This window comes from Mesoplodon densirostris, chromosome 4, assembly GCF_025265405.1.
Source record: "Mesoplodon densirostris isolate mMesDen1 chromosome 4, mMesDen1 primary haplotype, whole genome shotgun sequence".
NCBI lineage: Eukaryota > Metazoa > Chordata > Mammalia > Artiodactyla > Ziphiidae > Mesoplodon > Mesoplodon densirostris.
In genome coordinates this window covers 109,640,841-109,661,986 of record NC_082664.1, presented here as the reverse complement: position 1 = coordinate 109,661,986, position 21,146 = coordinate 109,640,841, and the positions used below count along the sequence as shown (strand labels likewise).

At 51.1% G+C, this 21,146-nt stretch overlaps 1 protein-coding gene across 4 annotated transcripts in view; it reads right to left on the bottom strand.

Moving 5' to 3' along the window:
- The window catches only part of LRRK1 (leucine rich repeat kinase 1), a 129,698-nt gene that overhangs the window by 18,394 nt on the left and 90,158 nt on the right, over positions 1-21,146 (bottom strand). For all 4 annotated transcript variants that reach the window (XM_060096920.1, XM_060096921.1, XM_060096923.1 and 1 more), the window contains exons 13-25: positions 20,852-20,981; positions 20,099-20,211; positions 19,455-19,669; positions 17,298-17,462; positions 16,626-16,798; positions 15,403-15,523; positions 14,986-15,145; positions 14,319-14,595; positions 11,015-11,186; positions 8,275-8,438; positions 7,104-7,243; positions 5,030-5,279; positions 2,399-2,565 (exon numbers count right to left, since the gene is read on the bottom strand). In XM_060096920.1, the coding sequence (XP_059952903.1) occupies positions 2,399-2,565; positions 5,030-5,279; positions 7,104-7,243; positions 8,275-8,438; positions 11,015-11,186; positions 14,319-14,595; positions 14,986-15,145; positions 15,403-15,523; positions 16,626-16,798; positions 17,298-17,462; positions 19,455-19,669; positions 20,099-20,211; positions 20,852-20,981 (2,247 nt within the window). The remainder of the gene's footprint in view (positions 1-2,398; positions 2,566-5,029; positions 5,280-7,103; positions 7,244-8,274; positions 8,439-11,014; positions 11,187-14,318; positions 14,596-14,985; positions 15,146-15,402; positions 15,524-16,625; positions 16,799-17,297; positions 17,463-19,454; positions 19,670-20,098; positions 20,212-20,851; positions 20,982-21,146) is intronic.

Genomic DNA, 21,146 nt, shown 5'->3' with positions numbered 1-21,146 from the left:
AGAAAGGACTCTACCACCCTCTTGTCAGCCAGAGAGAAAACCATGGGGCAGCCACGGGCCTGTGACACGTCATCTGAGGCCAGAGGAGAAAGGTCTATGGGCAGTGGTGGGCTATGCTGTAACCTTCTCCCAATGTCCTTGAAATGCATCCCTCATGGAAGGCATTTGCCTGAGTCCCCCTGAGGGGCCTTTCCCACCAACTGGTCACCCACCAGGCTGTGGCCAGCCCTGAGGTCACCGAGCAGTGTCCACGAGGTCCTGCTTGTCTTCTTGTGTCCTGATCTGTCCCTCCCCTATGTTCAGATTTTAAAATCAGGGATCACTGGACATGGAAGTTTAAACAGCATGAAGAAAATCTTGGCAGTTAAAATGTATCAACTGTGCCAGATCTATGTGTGTGCCAGACAAACTTGTTTTTTAAGTGTAAAAGTCTTGTTTTTCACATTGGGTCTTTAGACCGTTAAGAATGTATTTCTGACTATGGTCGAAGCCTGACCCAAGTCTGCCCCAGTTTAGCGGATAGTCAGCCTTTCCCACTGATTCCTGACGCTACCTCTGCCACGTGCCAGTCTCACCTCCCACACACATGCAGGCTCTCTCCGTTCCCTTGACAGGCCCAGCCGTGCCCCAGGAGAACACTGCCTTAATGCCTGGAGACTTATAAGTCAGGCGTTTGCTGGGCAAGCCTCTCTCCTTTGTCTTCCGTTGTGGGATTTTCTTGGCTGTTCTTGGGTTTTTGTCACTTCACATGCATTTTATTTTCATTATTTTTAAAATATTTATGTATTTATTTGGCTACACTGCACGGCATGAGGGATCTTATAGTTTCCCAAACAGGGATCAAACCCGTGCACCCTGCAGTGGAAGCACGGAGTCTTAACCACTGGACCGCCAGGGAAGTCCCCACATGCATTTTAGAATCAGTCAGATTTAACACACACACACACACCCTGCTGGAATTTAGATGAGAACTAAATTGAATGATAAATATTAATTATTCCTCAATACTTTATGGTTTAATTGCTGCCATGGAAGGCATTTTCTAATGGGTCATTGTTGTCAAATTTGATGCTGAGCTCACATCTAACAACTTCATCAAACTCTTATTGGCTATGGTGTTTGTCAATAAAGTCTCTTAGATTTACATTCTCTGCATGTAACTATGGTTTTGTTTCTTCCTTTCTTTTTTAAAAAATTTATTTTATTTTATTTATTTTATTTTTGGCTGCATTGGGCCTTCATTGCTGTGTGCAGGCATTCTCTAGCTGTGGCGAGCGGGGGCTACTCTTCGTTGTGGTGTGCAGGCTTCTCATTGTGGTGGCTTCTCTTGTTGCAGAGCATGGGCTCTAGGCGAGTGGGCTCAGTAGTTGTGGCTTAGTTGCTCTGAGGCTTGTGGGATCTTCCTGGACCAGGGCTCAAACCCATGTCCCCTGAATTGGCAGGGGGATTCCCAACCACTGCGCCACCAGGGAAGCCCCATGTCTCTTTCTTTCTGATCTCTTTTTTTTTTTTTGCAGCACGCGGGCTTCTCACTGTTGTGGCCTCTCCCGTTGCGGAGCACAGGCTCTGGACGCGCAGGCTCAGCGGCCACGGTTCACAGGCCCAGCCACTCCGCCACATGTGGGATCTTCCCGGACCGGGGCACGAACCCGTGTCCCCTGCATCGGCAGGCGGACTCTCAACCACTGCGCCACCAGGGAAGCCCCTCTGATCTGTTTCTTTATATTGCTCTATGATTCTAATTTTCTACCAAGAGTGTAAATTCCTCTTGTGATCATGAAGATAACCATGCTAAGCCAGGGGCAGTGAGAAATGTGATATCCAGCCGGCTGGAAGGGAGGAAGCCTCCTAGCGCTTGCCCTAGCTGGGCATTAAGTGGTGACGTGTTGCTGTAGAACATCTCTGAGCTGCACATGATGTGTGGACCTGAGCATGCCAAGGCAAGAGGGTGTGCCCTCCTTCAGGTGGAGGGGGTAAGGGAGAAGCCACCCATGCTGGCTTCCCAATTCATCCATCTGGAGTGCCCACCGTCCTTCCTTTAGTGGCTGGGTGGGGTGGCCCAGGGTGAGAGGTCCACCTGAGGTCTGACTGTGCGCCCACCACGTGTCAGGCCTGCGCTGGACATGGAGCAGATGGAAATTGTAAGGATGGCCCGTGCTCTTGCGGGCTCAGGTCCAGACAAGAAAGTAATCTCCAAAAGCAATTTCTAGGCCTTGCTCAGCCTGATCCTCAGGCCTGGCCCACATCTTGCCAGGCAAAAGTGGGGCTACCCTGCGGCCCACATTGGCTTTGCTCACCCTCCTCCCCTGCCTGTGTGGCCTCAGGGGTCTCTAAGGTGGTGCAAGTTTGGACCAAGTGAAAACACGTGTGAAAAGAAACGATGCCGGGCCCTGTTTACCTTCAGGGGCATTAGCAAAATTCTTGAATTTCTTGATCTGGAATCGCTTCACAGCCACGGGCTGGCCTTGGTACCGGGCCCGGTAAATGATGGTGCCACTCCCACCTTGGCCCAGGACAGTGCTCTCATCCTCGCTGTGCTCCAGCTTGCTGTTCTCCAGGAAGAGCCTGCCGGAAACACAGTATGCGGGGGGGTTAGAACAGACCTCCCTACCCGCCCCCTATAACCTGGAGAGGCCCGCTGAGGTGGGAGGCGGGTCCTGGGCTGGGCGGGTACAAGAATGTGCTTGGCCATTAGTTCCCACTGAGGAGAGTCAGGGTTCAAAGCCACTGGGAGGTCACACAGATCTGGGATAAACCCCAGCCCTGGGCAAGTCACTCAGCCCTGACAAGCCTTGGTCTCCTCTATAAAATGGGCTCATAACAGGAATGGCCTCAGATGTGTGGATGGTGAGTGGCATAGGGTGAAGCCTCTGAAGGTGGCGGACACAGAAAAAGAATTCCTTTGGACATTTTCCTCCAAAAGGTTCTATGCTTTGAGAGCTAGTATCCATCAGACAAACTGTCTTTATTTACTGCTAGGTTAGTTGTTTCCTCATTTCTTTTTATTAAGCCAATAATTATATAAATGGCCATGCAGCGCTTCTGATCGGCATGGCCAGTGTCCCCACAACTGATGGCTAGGATTTTACCCAAAGGCAGGGAGTTTAGACCTTCTCACCTGTCTGTGTGTTCTAATCCTAGGTAAAAGGGGGACTTCTGTTGGGCTTTTGGAAATATTGCAAGTCACTCCTGGAAGGGAGGGAAAGAGGGAGGGATGCAGGAAGGGAGAGAAAGAGGGAGGGAGGGCGGGCAAGGCAGCCGGATGCCCTCCCATTTCAGGGCTTCCCCCTGCTTTGCTGAGGTCCCCCAGTGTTCCTCTTCAGCTATCTCTGCCTGGTGCCTCCCCTGGAGCTCTCCTGGCCCAACAGACCAATGCCCCTCTCCCACCCCCCAACCATGCAGTTGTTGCCCATGTCTTCCAGGAACAGATTTTGCAGCTGCTCAGACTCTGCACAGCTCAACCACATCACACTCCTGGCAGATGCAACTGTACCCATTGTAGACCTTGGTGATGCAGTTGAAGATGAACTGGGCTGTTCTCCAAGTGCCCACCCCAAAACCACCTGATCGGGAAGTGTGGGCATTTGGAAGCCTCATAAGACAGGGAAAAGTGGCTATGCTGAAGATCCCTTGGGGCTTTCTGTTAGGACTCCTGTAATTTGGGGACACAGGACTCCGTGGATGCCAGATTGCCCCTGCCCCCACCTGCCTAAACTCCCAGTCAGGGAGTGTGATGCTTTGGGGCCATGGTTGGGCCATAGCTAAAGTTTCCAGAGAGTCTCTGCTGGATTGTGAATTCTGTTCAGATTCTTGGGCATTTCAACTCCCAGCCAAGTACCTTGGTTTAAGAACCATGCTATAGCCTGCAATTAGATCCAAACCAACAGGGACAACCAATCTGGCTTTGCTTTCCAGATTCATACAGTAGACTCAATAGCCCAGATTCAGTGGGGGCATAAAACATAACAAGGTTCAGCAAATAAATGAAAATTCTAAAAGTTGGAGCTGCCTAATTGGGCACCCCACCATGAAATCTGATTCGCACATATATAAATCTCTGCATGTGGTCTCCAAGACGTGACAACCCTCATGTTAAAGATCTAGAGATAAAGGTAAGTCACTTTGCAGAAGAGTGGTATTTAACTGTCATTTCTACCAATGAGGTAATGGGAATATTAAAAAGATCTATGGGGGAAATTTTTCCAACGTAGGAAGTGATTTCTTAATTTAATAGACTCAACCAGAAGCATGTTTTGGAACCACAATCCTGCAATATCTCGGAGTACTCCATATCCATTTTCTTGGGGTGGGGGAGCAATTTGGAAAAATGACAACACAAATATTCTCGCCTCCCCGAAAGGTTTCTTTAAAGAAACCAAATAGCAATCCTTTGAATAAGAAAACAACAGGATTTCACAACTCCAAAAACATTGCTAACCACCAATGTCAAATTGTCTCCAGGGAGACCAAATCATGGCTTCTGGTTTCCATGACTACAGAAGATTCCATCTTTTACCAAGCACTTGGATTCTGTGACTGTTTCCTATAGGGTGGGACCACAAAACGTTTTCTCTTTTCTCCAGCATTCTCTCCCGAGTTATTATCTTAGATTAATATAGGTAGACTCATCTCTAGGAACAGATTTAGGGGATCTAAATGCTCAGCTGCAGGGTAGCAGTGAGGAGTCAGCATTTGCCAAGAAAGGAAAATGAGGCGGTACATCTGGGAGCGCCCCCTTTTTGGACACCAGTGGATATTTGTCTTCTATTCCTTGATCCAGCAGCAAAGTAGGAATCAGAGAGGAGGGCCAGCTCAGTGGAAAAGAGTACCAGCTAATGTGAGGGAGAAATGGTGTGGGGTCCCAGGAGGACTTCAAATTCCAAGTGCTCTTCCTATTGGCTGGGCCTGTGTGGCTTCAGAAGGAAAGCTGACAGCCTGTTTCCCTTCAGGCAGCCTAGGCCGGGAACCTAAAAGTCACCTGGGTTTGGGTGGGAAGCAGTGGGTCCTGTACATCGGCGCTGTGGCATACCTGGCTGGGAAGTCGGTCATGAACAGCTCAGGGACCAGCTCCTGGAGAGGCACGGGGAGGTCGGGGTGTCTGGGGCAGGAGATGAAGTCCTGCTCGATGGCTGTCAACACGCAGTCTTCCATGTCAAAGTACTGCACATCCTCCAGTCTCTCACTTGTGTCGGCGTGCTGAGCCCAGGAGGTCTCGCACACTGGGCAGGGCACATACTGCTCCATCAGTGGGGTCCCATCGCTTTCCGTGGCCGTCAGGGCTAAATGGGGACAGAGCAGGAGTCAGCTCACACAAAGGCGGCTGCAGGCGGGTCCCTGAACAGCATCTGCACCCCCAGGCTGGGTGAGCCTTTCACAGGAGGGGGTCTGTCTGCCTTGGCCTGGACCCCTGGGAGTGGCTGAAACATGACTGCTGCACTCGGGTTCCTTTTTGAGGAGCACCATCCTCGACCCTAAAAGACACTTGCAGGGAGGGGCCAGGGATGCACTGGACAGTCACCAGGGGGTCTAGACCCAGAGGTAGCTGGCCTAGGAGGTGCTGAGAGTTTGGGGATCCCTCCTGCACAGCTGGGCCCCGGAAGGACACTGCAGGCTGGGTCTGAGCTATGCCACACTCCAGTGACCAAACCACAACCAGTAAGGAGCCGCTCTTAAAATTAGACACATAAGGCTTGCAATTACTATGATCTAGAAGAGCAATGCAGGAGGAGAAATGAGTACAAATTATAATAGACAAAATCTAGTCATTTTACTTGTGTTCCCCTGGGCAGGAGACACAGCTTTTCTGCACACCCCTGAAAGGAGGTACAAAGAAACACCCTCCAAGTTGTCCCGTGGAGATGCCAGAAGGGTGAGCTGATGTCCTGCTTTGTGCAGGGTGGACGCGTAGAATTTTCTGGGTACATGTGTGTAACACATCCTGCCAGCTGGCTGGTGGTGCTGTGTCTAGGCAGCCCTGTCTCAGGCCCTCAGCTCAGTCCTTCCTGTCTAATAGGCCCTAGTCAAATCCCCAGCAGCACCTGTTGTGGGGAGATCACAAAGGGCCCGTAGGGTTCATATGGCCTAGAGGCCCCCATTGTATGGCCAAGCACCGCCCAATTGCCCCAACCCACGCACTAAACTACCTTCCCTTAGGCTCCTTTCTAAGCTTATTTTCCTTGTAGGTCACCTTTCCCATCAACACCCAAAGGACCCCAGACCCGGGTGTCCAGAGTATGATCTGGAGCACGCCCAACCACTGTTTCTTAAGCATTTCTTTTGATGCTCTCCCAGGATGCAGGGATGGTGTACAGGTGAGGAAGCCCCCTCAGGAGGCCAGATGACTGGACTAGCAGGCCAGAGGCGGCACTAGGATCCCAAACTCGCTCTCTGCTCTTTTGGTCTCCAGGCTTCCGGAGTTGAGGGCTCACAGGGAAGAGGCTGCCTGGTTTGGACTGGATGGCCTCCTCCCTGCAGGATGCCCCGCAGTGGGTTTGTCTCCACTTCAGTAGCAAAACAAACAGAGGACCTCAAGAGCTTCACTTCAAAAAGTATTTTCTTTGGGTGGACTGTCAATGAAGAAACTGATCAAAGGGGCTGGAAAGGGCTACGTGGGTGGCTGATCACCGCTGGGATTCGGGGGTTTGGGGTAGGCAGGGAAGGAAACTGGGGGCCCTTGGCAGGTGTGGTGCCTTCCCTCCCACCCCTGCACAAGGGATGAATCTCCAGCTGCGGGCTCCTCCCTGGATTTCAGCAGCCCTGTCCTCACCATGTAAACAAGAACACGTGAGGCTCACATGGAGGGTCTTCCTAGACCATGTGCGGTACCCGGGGCATTCTTCTCCCCCCACGCTGTGGGCAGCCAGCGGCCAAATCCCTCCCAGGACCCGTGGGTCTTGGCCCACTTCTTCCTCATAGCACCTCCACCCATGCCCACAGCTGGACTCCCCCAGGGCTCAAGACTCTGCCAAAGGTCTGTTAGGACCCCTCTGGTCCCCTTGGGCTGAGTCGCAGTGGGATTTCTGTTCTCCAAATAAGGAGCCCCACCCCGATTTACAAAGAAATATTAACATGAGCTAAGACCTGGTTCAAAAACATTTTTTTACCAGGAAACCACTGATCAATCAAGGAGTTGACATGGTCTGTGATAAAAGCCATTGCCGAGAAGTCCCTTATTTCCGATTGGCAAATGATTTTTATTCCTCCACTTTTTTTCTTTTTCCAGTTCACATCCGAGGATTCCACACTGCAACCCAGAAACAAAAAGGGGTCCATTGTTATCGGTTGTGAAGGGCCCTGGTTTAATCTCCTTGCCTTCAGGGCGAGGGTGCAACCCCCAGGGACCACCCGCTCTGCAGGGGCCCAGGCAGGACTGTCAAGAGGAGGTTCCTGTGTTTGTGTACTTATGTGCATGGCCCTGCCTTGTCCCCCCGCTGTCCCCAAAATGGTGAAGCGGACACAATGAGGACTTTGCAGGAAGGGACGCTCAGGCTGGGATCTGACCCTTAGGTGTGACCCTGGGGAAGCTTTTTCCACCTGAACCACAGGCTTCTCATCTGCCAAGTGGCAACTGTGAGCTTTAAGTGGGAACATCTATATGAAAGCACCAGGCACCAAGACTGGCCCAAATCAGGCCCTCAAAAAAGTTACTTTCCCCTTTTCCCCTCTCTTCTCACAAAGCTGAAAAAAATATTTTGAAAAATTAATTGTAAGTATGAAATGCTATTGTATGTAGTAAACTAAACCTGATCAAAAATCAGTTACTAACCTGTTGAGCTGACTTTATCTCTCTCTCTCAAAAAAAAAAAAAAAAAAAAAAAAAAAAAAGAGAGAACAGGAAAAAGGAGCTAAGGTAGGTACTGTGGGATACAGGCTGGGGAACCAGTGTCATCACCTGGGGCATCATCTCTTAGGACAAGGGGGTTGTGCTGGATGGCTGCAAGGCCCCTGTAGGTCCCACCTAAGTGACTAAGGGGTGCTAGATATTCTCACCCCTGAGCTCAGTGGCCACCCACTTCCCTCCAGTGCTGGGCTGTGGTCACCACACCCTCCCTTGCTTTTCCTGTTCTGTAAGGGGAGAGAGGAAGGGGTGAGAAGGTGGGGAAGCTCTGGGACATTTGCTGGGGGTTTCCTACTTCTAGCAAGCTTCCATGATGACCTGCCCTCGGGAACAGAACTCTGGACATCAAGTGGACAGTCTCCCGGTGGAGGCTGTCCTGGGGCCCGTTTCTGCAGCACCGTGGTGACCCGGTCAGGTGAGCTCCCAAATGTCCCTACCTGAGGTAGCCCCCATCAAAAGTGACCAGGAGTCCTTCCTGCCAATAGATGGTCTGATTTCTTTTCACTCTGAATGTGCTGCACCGATTTCTCTGGTTTCCTGTAAAACTGTAAATGGTGACTTTCCTGTGCCTGCTTTTAGTATTCTTCTTGTTTTCAAAAAGCTGAAAGACAGAGAAAAAACCCTACTTAAGTAGACCGGGCTCCTCGCTGGCCCTGGGCAGAGCTGTGAAGAGGCTGTCCTGGCCCCATCGTGATAAAGGACCACCGTCCATCTTCCCACCCCCTCCCTCCTGCACCGCTCATCCTGCTGCCAAATGAAATGCTGCATTATCTGAGGGGGTCTCCAGGATACTCTGGGAACACATTTTCCCTAAAAGATTGAAAACAGGATTTTCTTTTTCAAATCTTTTCCCTCCCTGATTTTACAAGTTACCTTAGAAAATATGGAAAGTACAGAAAAATATAAGAGAGAAAATAAAATACCAATTTAATACATAGATCATGCAAATTTTGGTATATTTTATTCCAGGGTTTTTTCCTATCTACCTGTATGTTTATAAAACAGCTGAAGCCATATTTTGTGATTTTTTATTTCTAAATTTCTAATTGTGTATACTTTTAAAAACTTTGCTTTTCCTATGTCATTAAAAACTCATAAAATTCATTTTTCTAAAGCTCAATATTTTATTAAGTATAGTAATTTGCTGAATCATTCTCTTCTTTGGATTTTTAGGTTGGTTCCAATCTTTTGCTCTTTCAGATAAGCCAGATGAACATGAAAACCACAGAGCTTTCTCTGATTTCAAATGATTTCTATAGTTCACATTTATAGCAGTAGTATTATTGGGTCAAAGGGTTTGAACATTTTCAGGCTCTGGATGCCTAGTGAGGAATCACTTTCAAGGTGAATAGGCTGTATATTCACTGACCATGGTGTGTGAACTTGCCTGATTCTGGGGCTGGCTGTTAGCTCTCTGCTAATTTGATAGGTGACAAGTGGTATCTTATCAATGCTTGAATTTGCAATGCCTTTGATACTTCTGAGACTGAACTCCTTTTCCTCATCTGAATTTCAACAGGACTTCTTTCGTAATTCTGAGTGAGGGATGCTGCCAGGAAGGGCGCCTACCTCCACACCCAGCTGGGCCCACACCCCACCAGCCACTGAGCCCACTTGGAAGCTCAGGCCTCACACGATGCTGATGCGTGGTGACCTCCCACTTAGAACGTGGCAGGAGGAAGAGTTCAAAGTGAGGTAAGAGTGACCCATGCGCCCACTCCTTCCATCTGTCAGTGCACCCAACTGTGTTGCTAACAAGTCTCCCTCCCATTAACATGAGCCGTGAGAGAAAATGCCAAAGCATTTTCAGGCTCTTCCATTTACTTTTGCACATTTCAGTAAAATGGGAAGATCAAAGAATATCTTTACTTAATACAAGAAGTTTAATTCCATAAGGGCCTTATAATTAGAACATGGCAAAAGCAAACTCATACTGAGTTTAATGTCAGTTATTCAACAGTCCTGGCTTATGTCAGGGGTTCTCACACTGTAAAGTAAGTTACAATTCTCTGGAAGCCTTGTGAAAAACAGAGCCCTGGGCTCCATCCTGGAGCTTCTGATGCAGCAGGTCTGGGGCAGGCCCAAGAATTTGCACTTCTAACAAGTTCCCAGGTGAGACTGATTCTGCTGGCCCAGGAACCCCACTTTGAGAACCACCACTCTAGCCAACCACTATTTCCATATCATTGTCTTGCATGAAATGAATGTTGACTGACAGCTGGGACTTTCTTCAACACAATACCAGGTGAACCCACAGAAGAGAACTCCTTGGGTTAGGTCTTCACTGCTCCCAGACCAAGTTAAAAGTTCTGTGCCAGTGGTTCTTAAGCTTGACTGGACAGTGGAGTCACCTGGAGAGCTTTGAAAAATACTGATCCCTGGGCTTCCCTGGTGGCACAGTGGTTGAGAGTCCCCCTGCCGATGCACCAGACACGGGTTCTTACCCCGGTCCGGGAGGATCCCACATGCCGCGGAGCGGCTGGGCCCGTGGGCCATGGCCGCTGAGCCTGCGCATCCGGAACCTGTGCTCCGCAACGGGAGAGGCCACGGCAGTGAGAGGCCTGCGTACCTCAAAAAAAAAAAACAAAAAACTGATTCCTGGCTGTCACACCCGCAGATTCTGACTTAGTGGTCTGTGTCTGGGTCTGGTGTGTGTCTGTTAGAGCTCCCCAGGGGAGTCTAGTCACAGCCTGAATGGTAAAGCCATGATTCTGAGGCCATGGTTCTCCAGGTGTGGTCCCTGACCAGCAGCATCACCTGGGGCAGTGGTTGGATAAGCAGACTCCTGAGTCCCAGTCCACAGCCACGGAGCCAGAACCCGAGTGGGGCCTAACTGTCTGTGTTCTAACAAGCCCTCCAGGGGATGTTGATGTTGGTTAGATTAGAACCCGTGCTCTTAATGGGATATTCTGTCCGAGCCAGCTAGGCACTGATTTGGTATTCACAGAATGATTCAAGTGGGTCTGTGGCTTAGAGGAGAGAAGGCAGCCGTGCTGTACTAGCCTCCGGGCCCTAAGTCAGCAGATTTGCTGCAGGAGAAGGGTCTTCAGCCAGGCTCCTCCAGCAAAGGGCATCTCCCTCCCTCCCTTCCTCCCTCCCTCCCTCCCTCCCACCAGGGCACAGTTGCAGGTGCCTCGCATGCAAGCAAAAACTGCCCCATGCAGAAAATGCAACTACCTGAAGGTCCATCTCGGCCAAGCTGATCAGCATCCGTGCTATAAACCTCTGCCAGAAGCCAACTGGAACGAAGCTCATCTTAAACACCCTCTGAATGGTGTTGGCCGTGGGATGCCGCATGCCGTGGGTGTCCAGGCCAGGTTTGGATGGAAGAAGATGTGGCAGGAGATAGCTGAAACACACCAAAGGGGGCTGGTGAACCAGGGGCCTGAGCTCTGCTGCAGGGCTCTGACCCCAGCAGACGGACTGGCCTGGGGCAGGCTCTGCTGAAACAGCTCAGGCTGCCCGGTGCCTTCCTCCCAGGGCCTTGGAATCTTATTTTTAGATAGAGGGGGTAGTTTATATGCTTCGAATAAATGCTCCAAGAGAAAATGAAGATAGGCGCAGTGAATCTGTTTATTGACGTCTCTAAGATAGAGACTAGAATACAGCTAAGGGAAGACGTGGAAACATCTGTGGTCATAAACAGACACAGCAAATAGTAGTTAATTCTCTGTAAACTGGGTTGCGACTGGGGAGTCACTTAAAATTAACTTTGGATGGTGAAGGAAAAACAAATACAGCTGCACAGTTCTAAGGACAATGTAGATATTGGGGTCAGAGAAACGTTTTTGGCCTTAGAAGTTATTTATTGTTCTTGACCCGTTGAAACAACACAGTTGCCTTAAAAGTTCGAATGAGGCTGTTTGTGCAAAAGAGCCATGTTTTATGAGAGCACTCTTACTCATAAAAGCGCTGAATCACAGTGTCAGTGAGCCATTCATGACTGTGATCGTTTGGAAACAGCTGAAATGGGGGAGGTCCCTCTAAGATTTCCCTGACAACCAGCAACCTTCTGTGTGCCCTGGAGCTAAGGTGGCCTTGGGCAGAGCCTTGGATGTGCCCTTTTCTTAAAGGTTTGCCTTCAGCTCTCCTAATCCTTTAAAAATACATCAGTTTAGGTCCTATAAAATGTCTTTAGAACTTTCTGAAAGGGAGCGCTGAAAATATTGTAGAAGGAAAATTCAATGACAGCCTGGTGGGTGGAGCACCCGGGGATCAATCCTGGCTCTGTCTTCAGCACACAGCTTAACCTCACTGCGATTCTACTTCCCTGACGTGGGAAGAGAAAGGATACTGACCTCAAAGGGTTAGAGAAGCATGGACAGGGGGCAGATGGTGAAGTTTTAGGTCCTTTTCAGCCATTACAGGTCTTGGGTGAAAGGACCTTCTCAACTACCCCAGCTACAGTGCCTCTCTCCACAGGCAGGTGCTCTCCAGCAGATGCCCTGATTTAGTCCTTTAAGTTCTGCGAAGTCCTTCTTTATCTCTCTGACCTCCCCAAACAGGAGGCCCTCGTCAGTGCCCAGTGTGATTTATCCTGCTTCTTCTGCCTGCATCATGCTCAGCTTGGATCTCACGGGACCCCCTACACTTCCTGTGTGCTGCAGCTTCCTGCTTCTTTCTACCTGGCAGCTGTCCCCTGGGCAAGGGGAGGGAGCACGCTCTGCACCCAGGTGCCCCAGTACGCAGCACACAGAGCAGGTGCTCAATATTTTTGAAGGCAGAGGAGACTTAGAAGCCAGCATGGCAAGTGAAGAGATTTAAACTGACTGGCAATGGAAGCGCTGCTCAAGGTGAGCGGAGCCCTGGGAGACCATTGGCACCTCCTTAAAAGTGATCACTAGTAGGGCAAGGCTGTCCCAGGGGAAGAGCCTGGGGAATTAAGAGGTGAGTTCTTCATGTGCCTGTTGAACATTAAGTCTGTGAGGACCTGGGTACTGTGGAGCCGGCTCACACTATGCCCCTGGGGTTGTCTCAGCAGTCGGGCAGGACCCTTCCCTGAGTGCTGAGAGCCAGCGAGTCCCCACCTGGAAGGTACACAAACACTCAGAAGTCTAGGGAGGTTCAGAAATGCCCTGAAGGTTTTCCCAGGGACTGGAGGCTTTCAGGGCTGCAGTTGAAAACCATGCTCTAAAAGGAGCAGCAAATGCCTTTGTTTTTGTTCATAGTGTCTTCGACCATATAAAACCTTATGGGGTGAGGAGCTGGAACTCCTTGTCCCTGGGGCACAAGGGAACCATTATACCTGTGCTAAGATGGAAAACGCTTGGACACTTCTGACTTTAGATGGAACCAGACACCATTGGCTATGAGCACTTAACACAAAGATGGAAACAATAACAGTACTGATAATCCTTGATGTCCTTGAAGCTCACAGGTGGAGGAGACACTTCTCATAGTTTACATGTATTATCAAACTTAATCCTCACAATGACTATAATACTAGTAGATAATAGTATTATTCCCATTTTACAGATGAGAAAAGAAAGGAAGTTGGGACTTGCTTTTACATAGTGCTAATATCTCCTCATTCCTCTAACCTGCTGATAAAATAACCAGAAAATTGTCAGATTCTGGCTGCTTCACTGTGTGCTTTTTCATGGGCCAAAGTCAAGGACACACCTGGGCCATGGTGTGAGGGATCATGTGGGTTTTGAATTCCTCTTTGGGGTTTCTCTTTTTAGGACTCAGTCTTGGCCCTCATGAAGCTGGAACAGGAAGGACTGAGGCCCCCTCCCATAGTCATAAGACCAAGTGGAAATCTCAGAGAGAGATGGCCCAGGGCTGGCTCCCAGGAGACCCAGTCTGTGCTGATGATATTGCTGGGCTGGCTACACAGGGTCCAGGGCAGCTCCCTGGGAGTCTCCTGTGGGCATCCCCCCCAGAGCTCTGGGGTTGAGGGGCAGGATGGTGACAAGTTCTATGACAGATGAATGGAAAAGGTCTGTGGATTTGGCATCCTGGCCTCAGGGCCAACATCAGCATCAGACCCAGGAAATGGCTGAAACTGAAATTAGGGCAAGGAGGCCCTGAGAACCAAGCTGGTTTAGGTCAGAGCATCATTAGATTTAACCCACATGCCCCTCCAGCCCCTGCCCTCCCTGCGTTTCGAAGCTGGGCTGTATAATTAGCACACACATCTTTGTTACTTACTCCATTTTTATTCATCAAACAACCAAGCAATCAACCTCCCAAAGCGTGAACTTCCCAAAGTTACCTTTAATGCCATTGCCATTCTTGCATGTTTTCCTACACCTTTTCAATAAATGGATTTCTTTGAACCCCCTGAAGAGAGACATCCAAGGCACAGGAAGGAGCAGCCAGCCGGGGGACCGGCCAAGCCCACCCACTGCTGCCCCGGCCCAGGCAGGCAGGTCATTATCATGGGCCGTCCCTGGAAATCTTGCTCAAGCCACCAGTGGTCCCAGCCCTAATTCCTTCCTCTAGGGGGCAACCGGCACAGCCCAGTCCGTGGCCTCACCTGTCATTGGCGACGGGCAGGGCTATCTCAAATTTGGCCAGGAACTGGAAATACTGCTCTTCCGTCTGCTTCGTGAAGCCGGTCCCTACCAGCAGCATCCTGAGGTCCTCCGCCCTGATCACCCCGTTCTTGGCCACCGACCTGGAGCCCTTGATGTTGAAGATCCTCTGCAGACATTCAGACAACCAAATGGGGTCGAGGAAGTAGAGGTTCCTCAGGCCGTGGCTGGTGTCCGGGAAGTGGAGCAGGGTGCCAGTTTCAATGAGGAAGCTGATGGCTGCTCAGGGGAGGGGATGAGGGAACAGTGTCAAACAAAGGGCAAAAGGGACTCTGGGTGACCTCCTCCTAAGGGGGCCAGCTTACAGATTCTTCTTAGGAAGCCACCAACACTCCCAGCACATGGGGCCCTTCACATGTTCTCAACAGGCATCTTGTAACTCTTGCCAATGTGCTGATCTCCATTATTCATGGATTCCATCTTTGCAAATTCACTTACTCGTTAAAATTGATTTGTGACCCGAAATTGATACCTGAAGTGTCTTTGCAGTCATTTGCAGACATGCGCAGAGTGGTGAAGAATTTGAGTGCCCCTTCCCAGGGCCCTGTGCCTGTGCCTGCTGGTACCCACCTGATCCCCCCTCCCTCCCCACCCTCCCAGCCCACCCACCGGACTGTAGGTCCTCGTAGTCCTTGATGTCATTGCTAGGCATCTGCTCTACCAGCTGCTCCAGCTGCCTGTCCGTCAGGTACTGCACATCATCGCTCAGGCCGCGGCGCTGCTGCTCCGCCAGCACGGCCTCCTGGAGGCTCAGGTAGCTCCTGGGTATCTGGGACAGGTGGGAAAGCCTGGGCCCTCAGGTGTGCCCGGCCAGCCTGGTTCGCCTGCCACCCTCCAGAGGACTGACTAGGTGGAATGCTTCCTGTCACTGTCCCACCCCTCCCTTCCCCCAAGAAACTGCTCACATGGGGACCCCACACTATATACAGCACATGTGTTTTACAGTAGAAAGAGAGAGGGAGGTACAGTTCCTCTGACACATGGGAAGCAGGCCCCTCTGGCTTCAAGGGGATGAGAGGTACCCACCAGCCTCCCCGCGAGTCGCTGGCAGCCAATGGTGCTGCCCACATCTTTCATGCTGCACGTGACGTGGAAAATGAGCTGCCGCAGCCCTTCCTGACCTTCCAGGCTCTTACAGGAAAGCTCGCTGTGAGTGCAAAACAGAACCGTGCTTATTCTTCGTACCTCCCCTCTCTGACAAGCACTGCAGTGCCTCTGTTTCCCTAAGTGTTTCGTCCCAAACACTGGCAAGTTGAGAAAACTCATGAGAGATAGACACAGAAATTTAAGGAGGCCTTACTTGATGCAAAGCACGGTGCTGGGGGCACCACAATGTGCTGTTTTAGTCTGTCTTCCCAACGTGCCCACTTTACAGAGGAGGAAAGTGAGGCATGCAGGCACAAGGTGACTCCCAAGGACACAAGCTGGAAAGGAGCAGGCTTGGGTGGGACTCAGGTTTCTGACCCAGAGCCAGCACTCCTATTATCGCAGGCCCCAGGGGGCATTCTCAAGGGCACTCGAGGAATTCCTGAAAGCCCCATCCTGTACTCTGAGCCACATGGCATGTCTCCAGGCTGACCCATGCAGCAATGTCCATGGCACTTCACCCAGAGCGAGGGAACCCAAGAGCCACCAGGGTAGCAGTCAGAGAACACTTACTAGCTGAGCCTCAGTTTCATAATCTTCAAAGTGGGCACAACAATCTCCATAACCTGCAGAGCTGTTGTGAGAATCCAAGGACAGGAGTGGGAGAATCAACACGCCCAGGACACTGGTCCCACAAGCAGTGGCCCATCCTGAACCCCACCCTGTGGCCCTCCCCCATCTCAGCCCCTCTGGACCACTCAGACACACTGGGAGGACCAGGACCACACCTGGGGTCTGTTCTTGATCAATGATCAACAAATGTGATGGGTGGTGTTTGAGTTTCTATCTCGTGGTCCCACTGGGGCCGTGCACACTCAGCACTGGCCCTGGGGGTGGGGAGACTTGGACAGGAAGCACAGAGAGTGTCTCCAGGCCCTGCCCTGCAGATCCTCTAGCAGCTCTTCACCCTCCCTAGGGCTGCATCTGTCCTGGGGGCCCAGCTGCCACCCTTCACCCTGGACAGGGCAACAGAGGAGCACAGCCCCTGCCTCAGGAGCCCTCTGCAGGCAGAGCAGGCGTCCCCAGGGAGATGGACAAGTGAGGGGCCGGCAGCCACAGCCCTGCGACAGGTGGGGATGAGCAGGATGCCATGGGACACTCACTGTAGGTGTTTGAAGGTGATGTCCGGGAAGCCGGTGGCCCTGGACCCGGAGGGTGAGCGGCAGAGCGCCAGCACATAGGCGCGCAACGTGGCGATTCTCTCCACGCGGAATTTGGTTTCGATTAAGTCCAGGTGTGTTCCCACCACCAGCACAACGGCGTTTGGGGCCTTGGCCTGTGAGAGAGAGTCTGGCTGGGGACGGGAACAATTCCCTAGGCAGTGGATGTGCCAACCCTGTACGCCCTGGCCCTCAACCATCACCCCGCTGCACCCCGCACTCCTCTCTGAGAACCTCGAGGGCCTGCCACACCCTAGGGGGTGTGTGGGGGCCTGTGACACTCCCTGGGGCCTCCATCTCTGATCCCTTCAGACAGTGCCCCAGCTTCTGGCCCACGTCACCTTTCCACTGGAAGAGGGGAGCCCCGTTCCCCTCCTGGGTCCACGATGAGGGGCTCTTAAATTTAAGGAAGCAGAAAAGTACAAGAGCACCATCAACCATGTGGCCCAGGAGCGTTTTAAGTGCTTCACAGTGACCTGTGATTCTGGGGCCTCATGACAGCCCAGCAAAGTGCAAAGCATTTCTCCCTAACCATTTCCTTTTTCCCCCCCTGGAAGCGGCGGGGCCCCTGCAATGTCCTGAGGACTGAGAGCTGAAGGGCTGGCACCCCCTCACCTCGATGTTGAGAAGCCAGAACTGAAGGCTGGCCACAGCCTCCTCCCCCAGCGCCAGGTTCCAAACCACCACATACAGGGCCTTGTCTGTGAAGAAGCACTGGTTGACTGTGGCCATGCTGGCGGGGCCACCGATGTCCCAGACGTTGAACTCCACAGACTCAACCTACTTGAGCAACAAGGCAGCAACAGGGAGACATTTTAGCAACCAGGGTTTTAGTCAGTCAAATTGAGGTAACTGATCACTCTGAACGTTGTACGTGGGGGCCTGGTAAAGGCACAGCCATGGAAAAGCACGGCCTGGCCTGCTGTTTTTCTCAGGAACCAGCCATCTGAGGGAGAGAAGGGGGCCCAGCGGTTCAGAGGTGGGCTTCCAGGGGCTTCCATCTACTGCTATGGGAGCAGGGGGTCCTGGAAGGCTGGGTCCCCTGGGCAGAGGCGTCTGCAGAATGTCGGAGGGCACTGTCTGCCTCCATCTCAGCTGCAGACAGTTAGGAGACATCCTGCCAGAGGAAGCCGGGGGCTGACGGCAGTGCTCACACCAAGGCTTAACCTCCATCCAAGTGAGGGCAAGGCCAAGCAGACAGGACCCTGAACTGTGCAGGTCAGAGGGCAGTGCCCACCAAGGATGATGGGAAATGGCCCTGATGTGGGAATCTAACAAAAGATTAGTTGCTGGGCTCCAGGGAAAGGCTGTGTAAATGGTGGTTTCTCTATCGTTTTATGAGGTCAGAGTCTGGCCTGAGTAGCTAAGGTTGCACTTTTCGGTGGCAAAGAATCGTTCCCACCATGCTGCAGTTTGGCCTCCAAGACACAGTGTGCTGACCTGCTTTTTTGGTGTAAAGATGAAAATGGACAGCTGTTCTAAACTGGCTGAAGGCCCAGCCACACAGAGAATTACGGAACTCAGTGTTCACGTGGTTGTCCTTCAATGAAAGGGGTGGGGAGAAACTTGAATGACGGCAGAAAGGAAGTGGGGGCAGCCGAAGGTCAGGAAAAGTGGAAATACTACTAATTCACCCCTCAGACCTCAGACTGCTATTTGCTTAAGAACAGCTGGAAGAAAGTGACATGGAATAATTGCTTTAAAAAGCAGGAGAGAATACAGATTCTGGTTACTTTCGAGAACCTTTGGACATGCGTGAGCTAGGTTCACTCCTGGGGTGTTCTGGGGAAGGGGGCAGGGCTGGTGTTAATTATCTGGCCCTAATGGGCAGATCTCCATTCTCTAGAGAACTAGTTTCTGAGTCCATATTAACATATACATTCAGCTTACATGCTTCATGACTCGCATTGGATTTCCCTGACTTCAAGTGATTTTGTGTGAAAGACTCTGCAATAAAACTGATCTCTAGCTGGCCCTGTGCTGGGGGCTGTGGGGAAAATCATGCAGCTTCTGGCCTCAAGGTCGCTGAGTTTTCCACAAATAGCCTCCATGCACCTGTATCGCTGTGTGGCTACGTGTACCCACAAATACGGCAACAGGTAAGGGAGGCATCATTGGCATGTATTCACCCCCTGTGCCAGGAGAAATAGCTCAGACCTGTGCTATAGTCCATCCCACCAATATTCCACAGGCTCTTTTCTCTGATTCAAGGGCAAGACAATTTTCATTTGTCTCATACTGAATGAAAAACAGGATGATTAATAGGTTCATTGAAGGACTCATTTTAAATAGGGCTTAGAAACTAGACCTTTCAGAACTTGGGGTGAAAGCAGGTTTTGAGGAGGACAGTGCATTCATGCTGGGGCTGCCTTCTCAGCCTTCCTGTTAGGGGCAGGTATTAGTATATCTCACTCCTACAGCAGCAGTTCATTCTCAGCCCTGGGGAGGGGCCCTGTCCCAGGCCATTTGAATCACAGTCTTTGGGGCTTGGTCACTGCTGTCTTTAAAAAGCTCATCAAAGCAGTCTAACCAACAGCCAGGGTTGGCCTGGAACCTCAGCTTAGCTATAACAGAAAAACTACAAGGACACGTTAAGAAATTATTCACTGCCCTTGGCATGAGCTGGTTTGAAACACACACAGTGACCTCTGCAAATATTCTGGGCCTCAGATACCAGGCTAAGAAAATCCTGGGCTCTCTGGAGAGGAGAGAGAAGGGGCCCTGGAAGCTCCCTCCCTCCCACAGGGACTCTGCACGCCAACCATCCTTGACCTTGGCTCTCGAGCCAGCCGGCCTCTGGAGCTCCCACTTGGTGGTCCTGATGGCGGCCTCGCTGTGCACCACCTGGGGGGCCCTCCCCGTCTGTAAGATCTCCAGGAGGGTGGACTTGCCCTGACGCGGAGGACCCACGATGATCATCTTCATCTGCTTACACTTCTCTGCTTTCCGCAGCTGAGCACGCAGATAAGACAGCAGTGCTTTGGGGCCTGTGCAAAATCACAGTTGGGGAGAGTGGATGCTGCTGCTGACATATAGGTGGGAACACGCTCACATCTCTTGAGAAACAAAGTCCTATCTGGAAGGAGCACTTTCCGTGCGTCCTAATTGGGTGAGTTGAGAAGACTATTGGGTCTATGGAGGGAAGGTGCGATATGAATCACCCCAAAAGTGAAGTTTAAAAGTCAAGGATCTAAAGACAGCATCCTTGCTGCTACAGGTCATAGATAGTTTGATCACATGGTCAATTGCAATACAACGGTCCACAGCAACCATTGAGTTCTGGATAACTTCACAGCATCTTCCCAAACACAGGAGCCAGAGGTGGGCTCCACAGGTCCCCCAGCTGTTTCCACCCCAGATCCTTAACAACTGGACTTGAGTGCCCTTTCAAGGGGGTGACGCTGAGGAAGCCCTACCTTCTTTTCTAATCTCTGCCGGCACATTGCTGACGTTCAGGTCTTCAATGTCCAACTGCCAGAGGTTGCCCAGCTGCCCCAGCTCAGGAGGGAGCTCTCGGAGGCCAGGATTGCTGAGGGCACACACACACCATGGGAGAACACACACACAGCAGCCCATCAGCCTCTGGGGCCTGTGGGGGCCACTGACAGTCTGTACCCCAAGCCCAACATCTTGGGCCCTGATTTCAAGTGTTCCATTTAAATACTAATTCCCAGGCCTTTCTCCCTGGGAAGCCAGTGGTACAAATGGCAGCTCTGTCTTCTGCAAATCCCCATGGCTTAGAACGGGGGCCCCCCCCCAACTTTCCCATCTCTTCTATCATTTACACTATCCTAATGATGATCACTGCCTCTTCTTGACAAGGCAATGTAACCTGAATTATTTCATATTTTCATCAAGTTTTGCACACTGTCTGAATCCCCCAGCGGTGCTCGGCAGTAGGTACTTAGTAAATGAAAGGATGGATGATTGAGGAGTTCTTCTCATTATAAATGAGTGAAATAGCAAAGAAGGCATCATTGCATCACTACCTCTGCCTTCCCTTCCCTCGCCTCTTTGACTAAGCCTGGCTCTGAAAATCCAACTGCTGCTTCTTGGTACATAGGTGGATTATTTCTCCCTGGCTTCCATGTCCTCAGGTGGTTTACACAAGGACATTCTGCTTCCCTGGGCCAGAAGGGCCAGTGCAACTGCTCTGGCTGTGTACTTACTTTCCCAAGTAGAGTTCTGATAAGCTCTTCAGTAGGCAAACCGAGGGTGGGACTGCATCCAGGTGGTTGTCATTCAGACAAAGGACTTCCAAAGACTCACTTAAGAAGGGAGGAAATTCCAGCACACATGCTGCAAAGAAGTGCAAAGCAGACTGAACATTTGAAAATAATTCTGGACCACCACAGCGTTGGAGGTGTATAAACTGGTACAACCTCTGGAGGGCACTTTTGACAAGTCTATCAGAATAAGGTGCTCATCTCATGGATCCAGGGATTCTAATTCTAGGAAACAGTC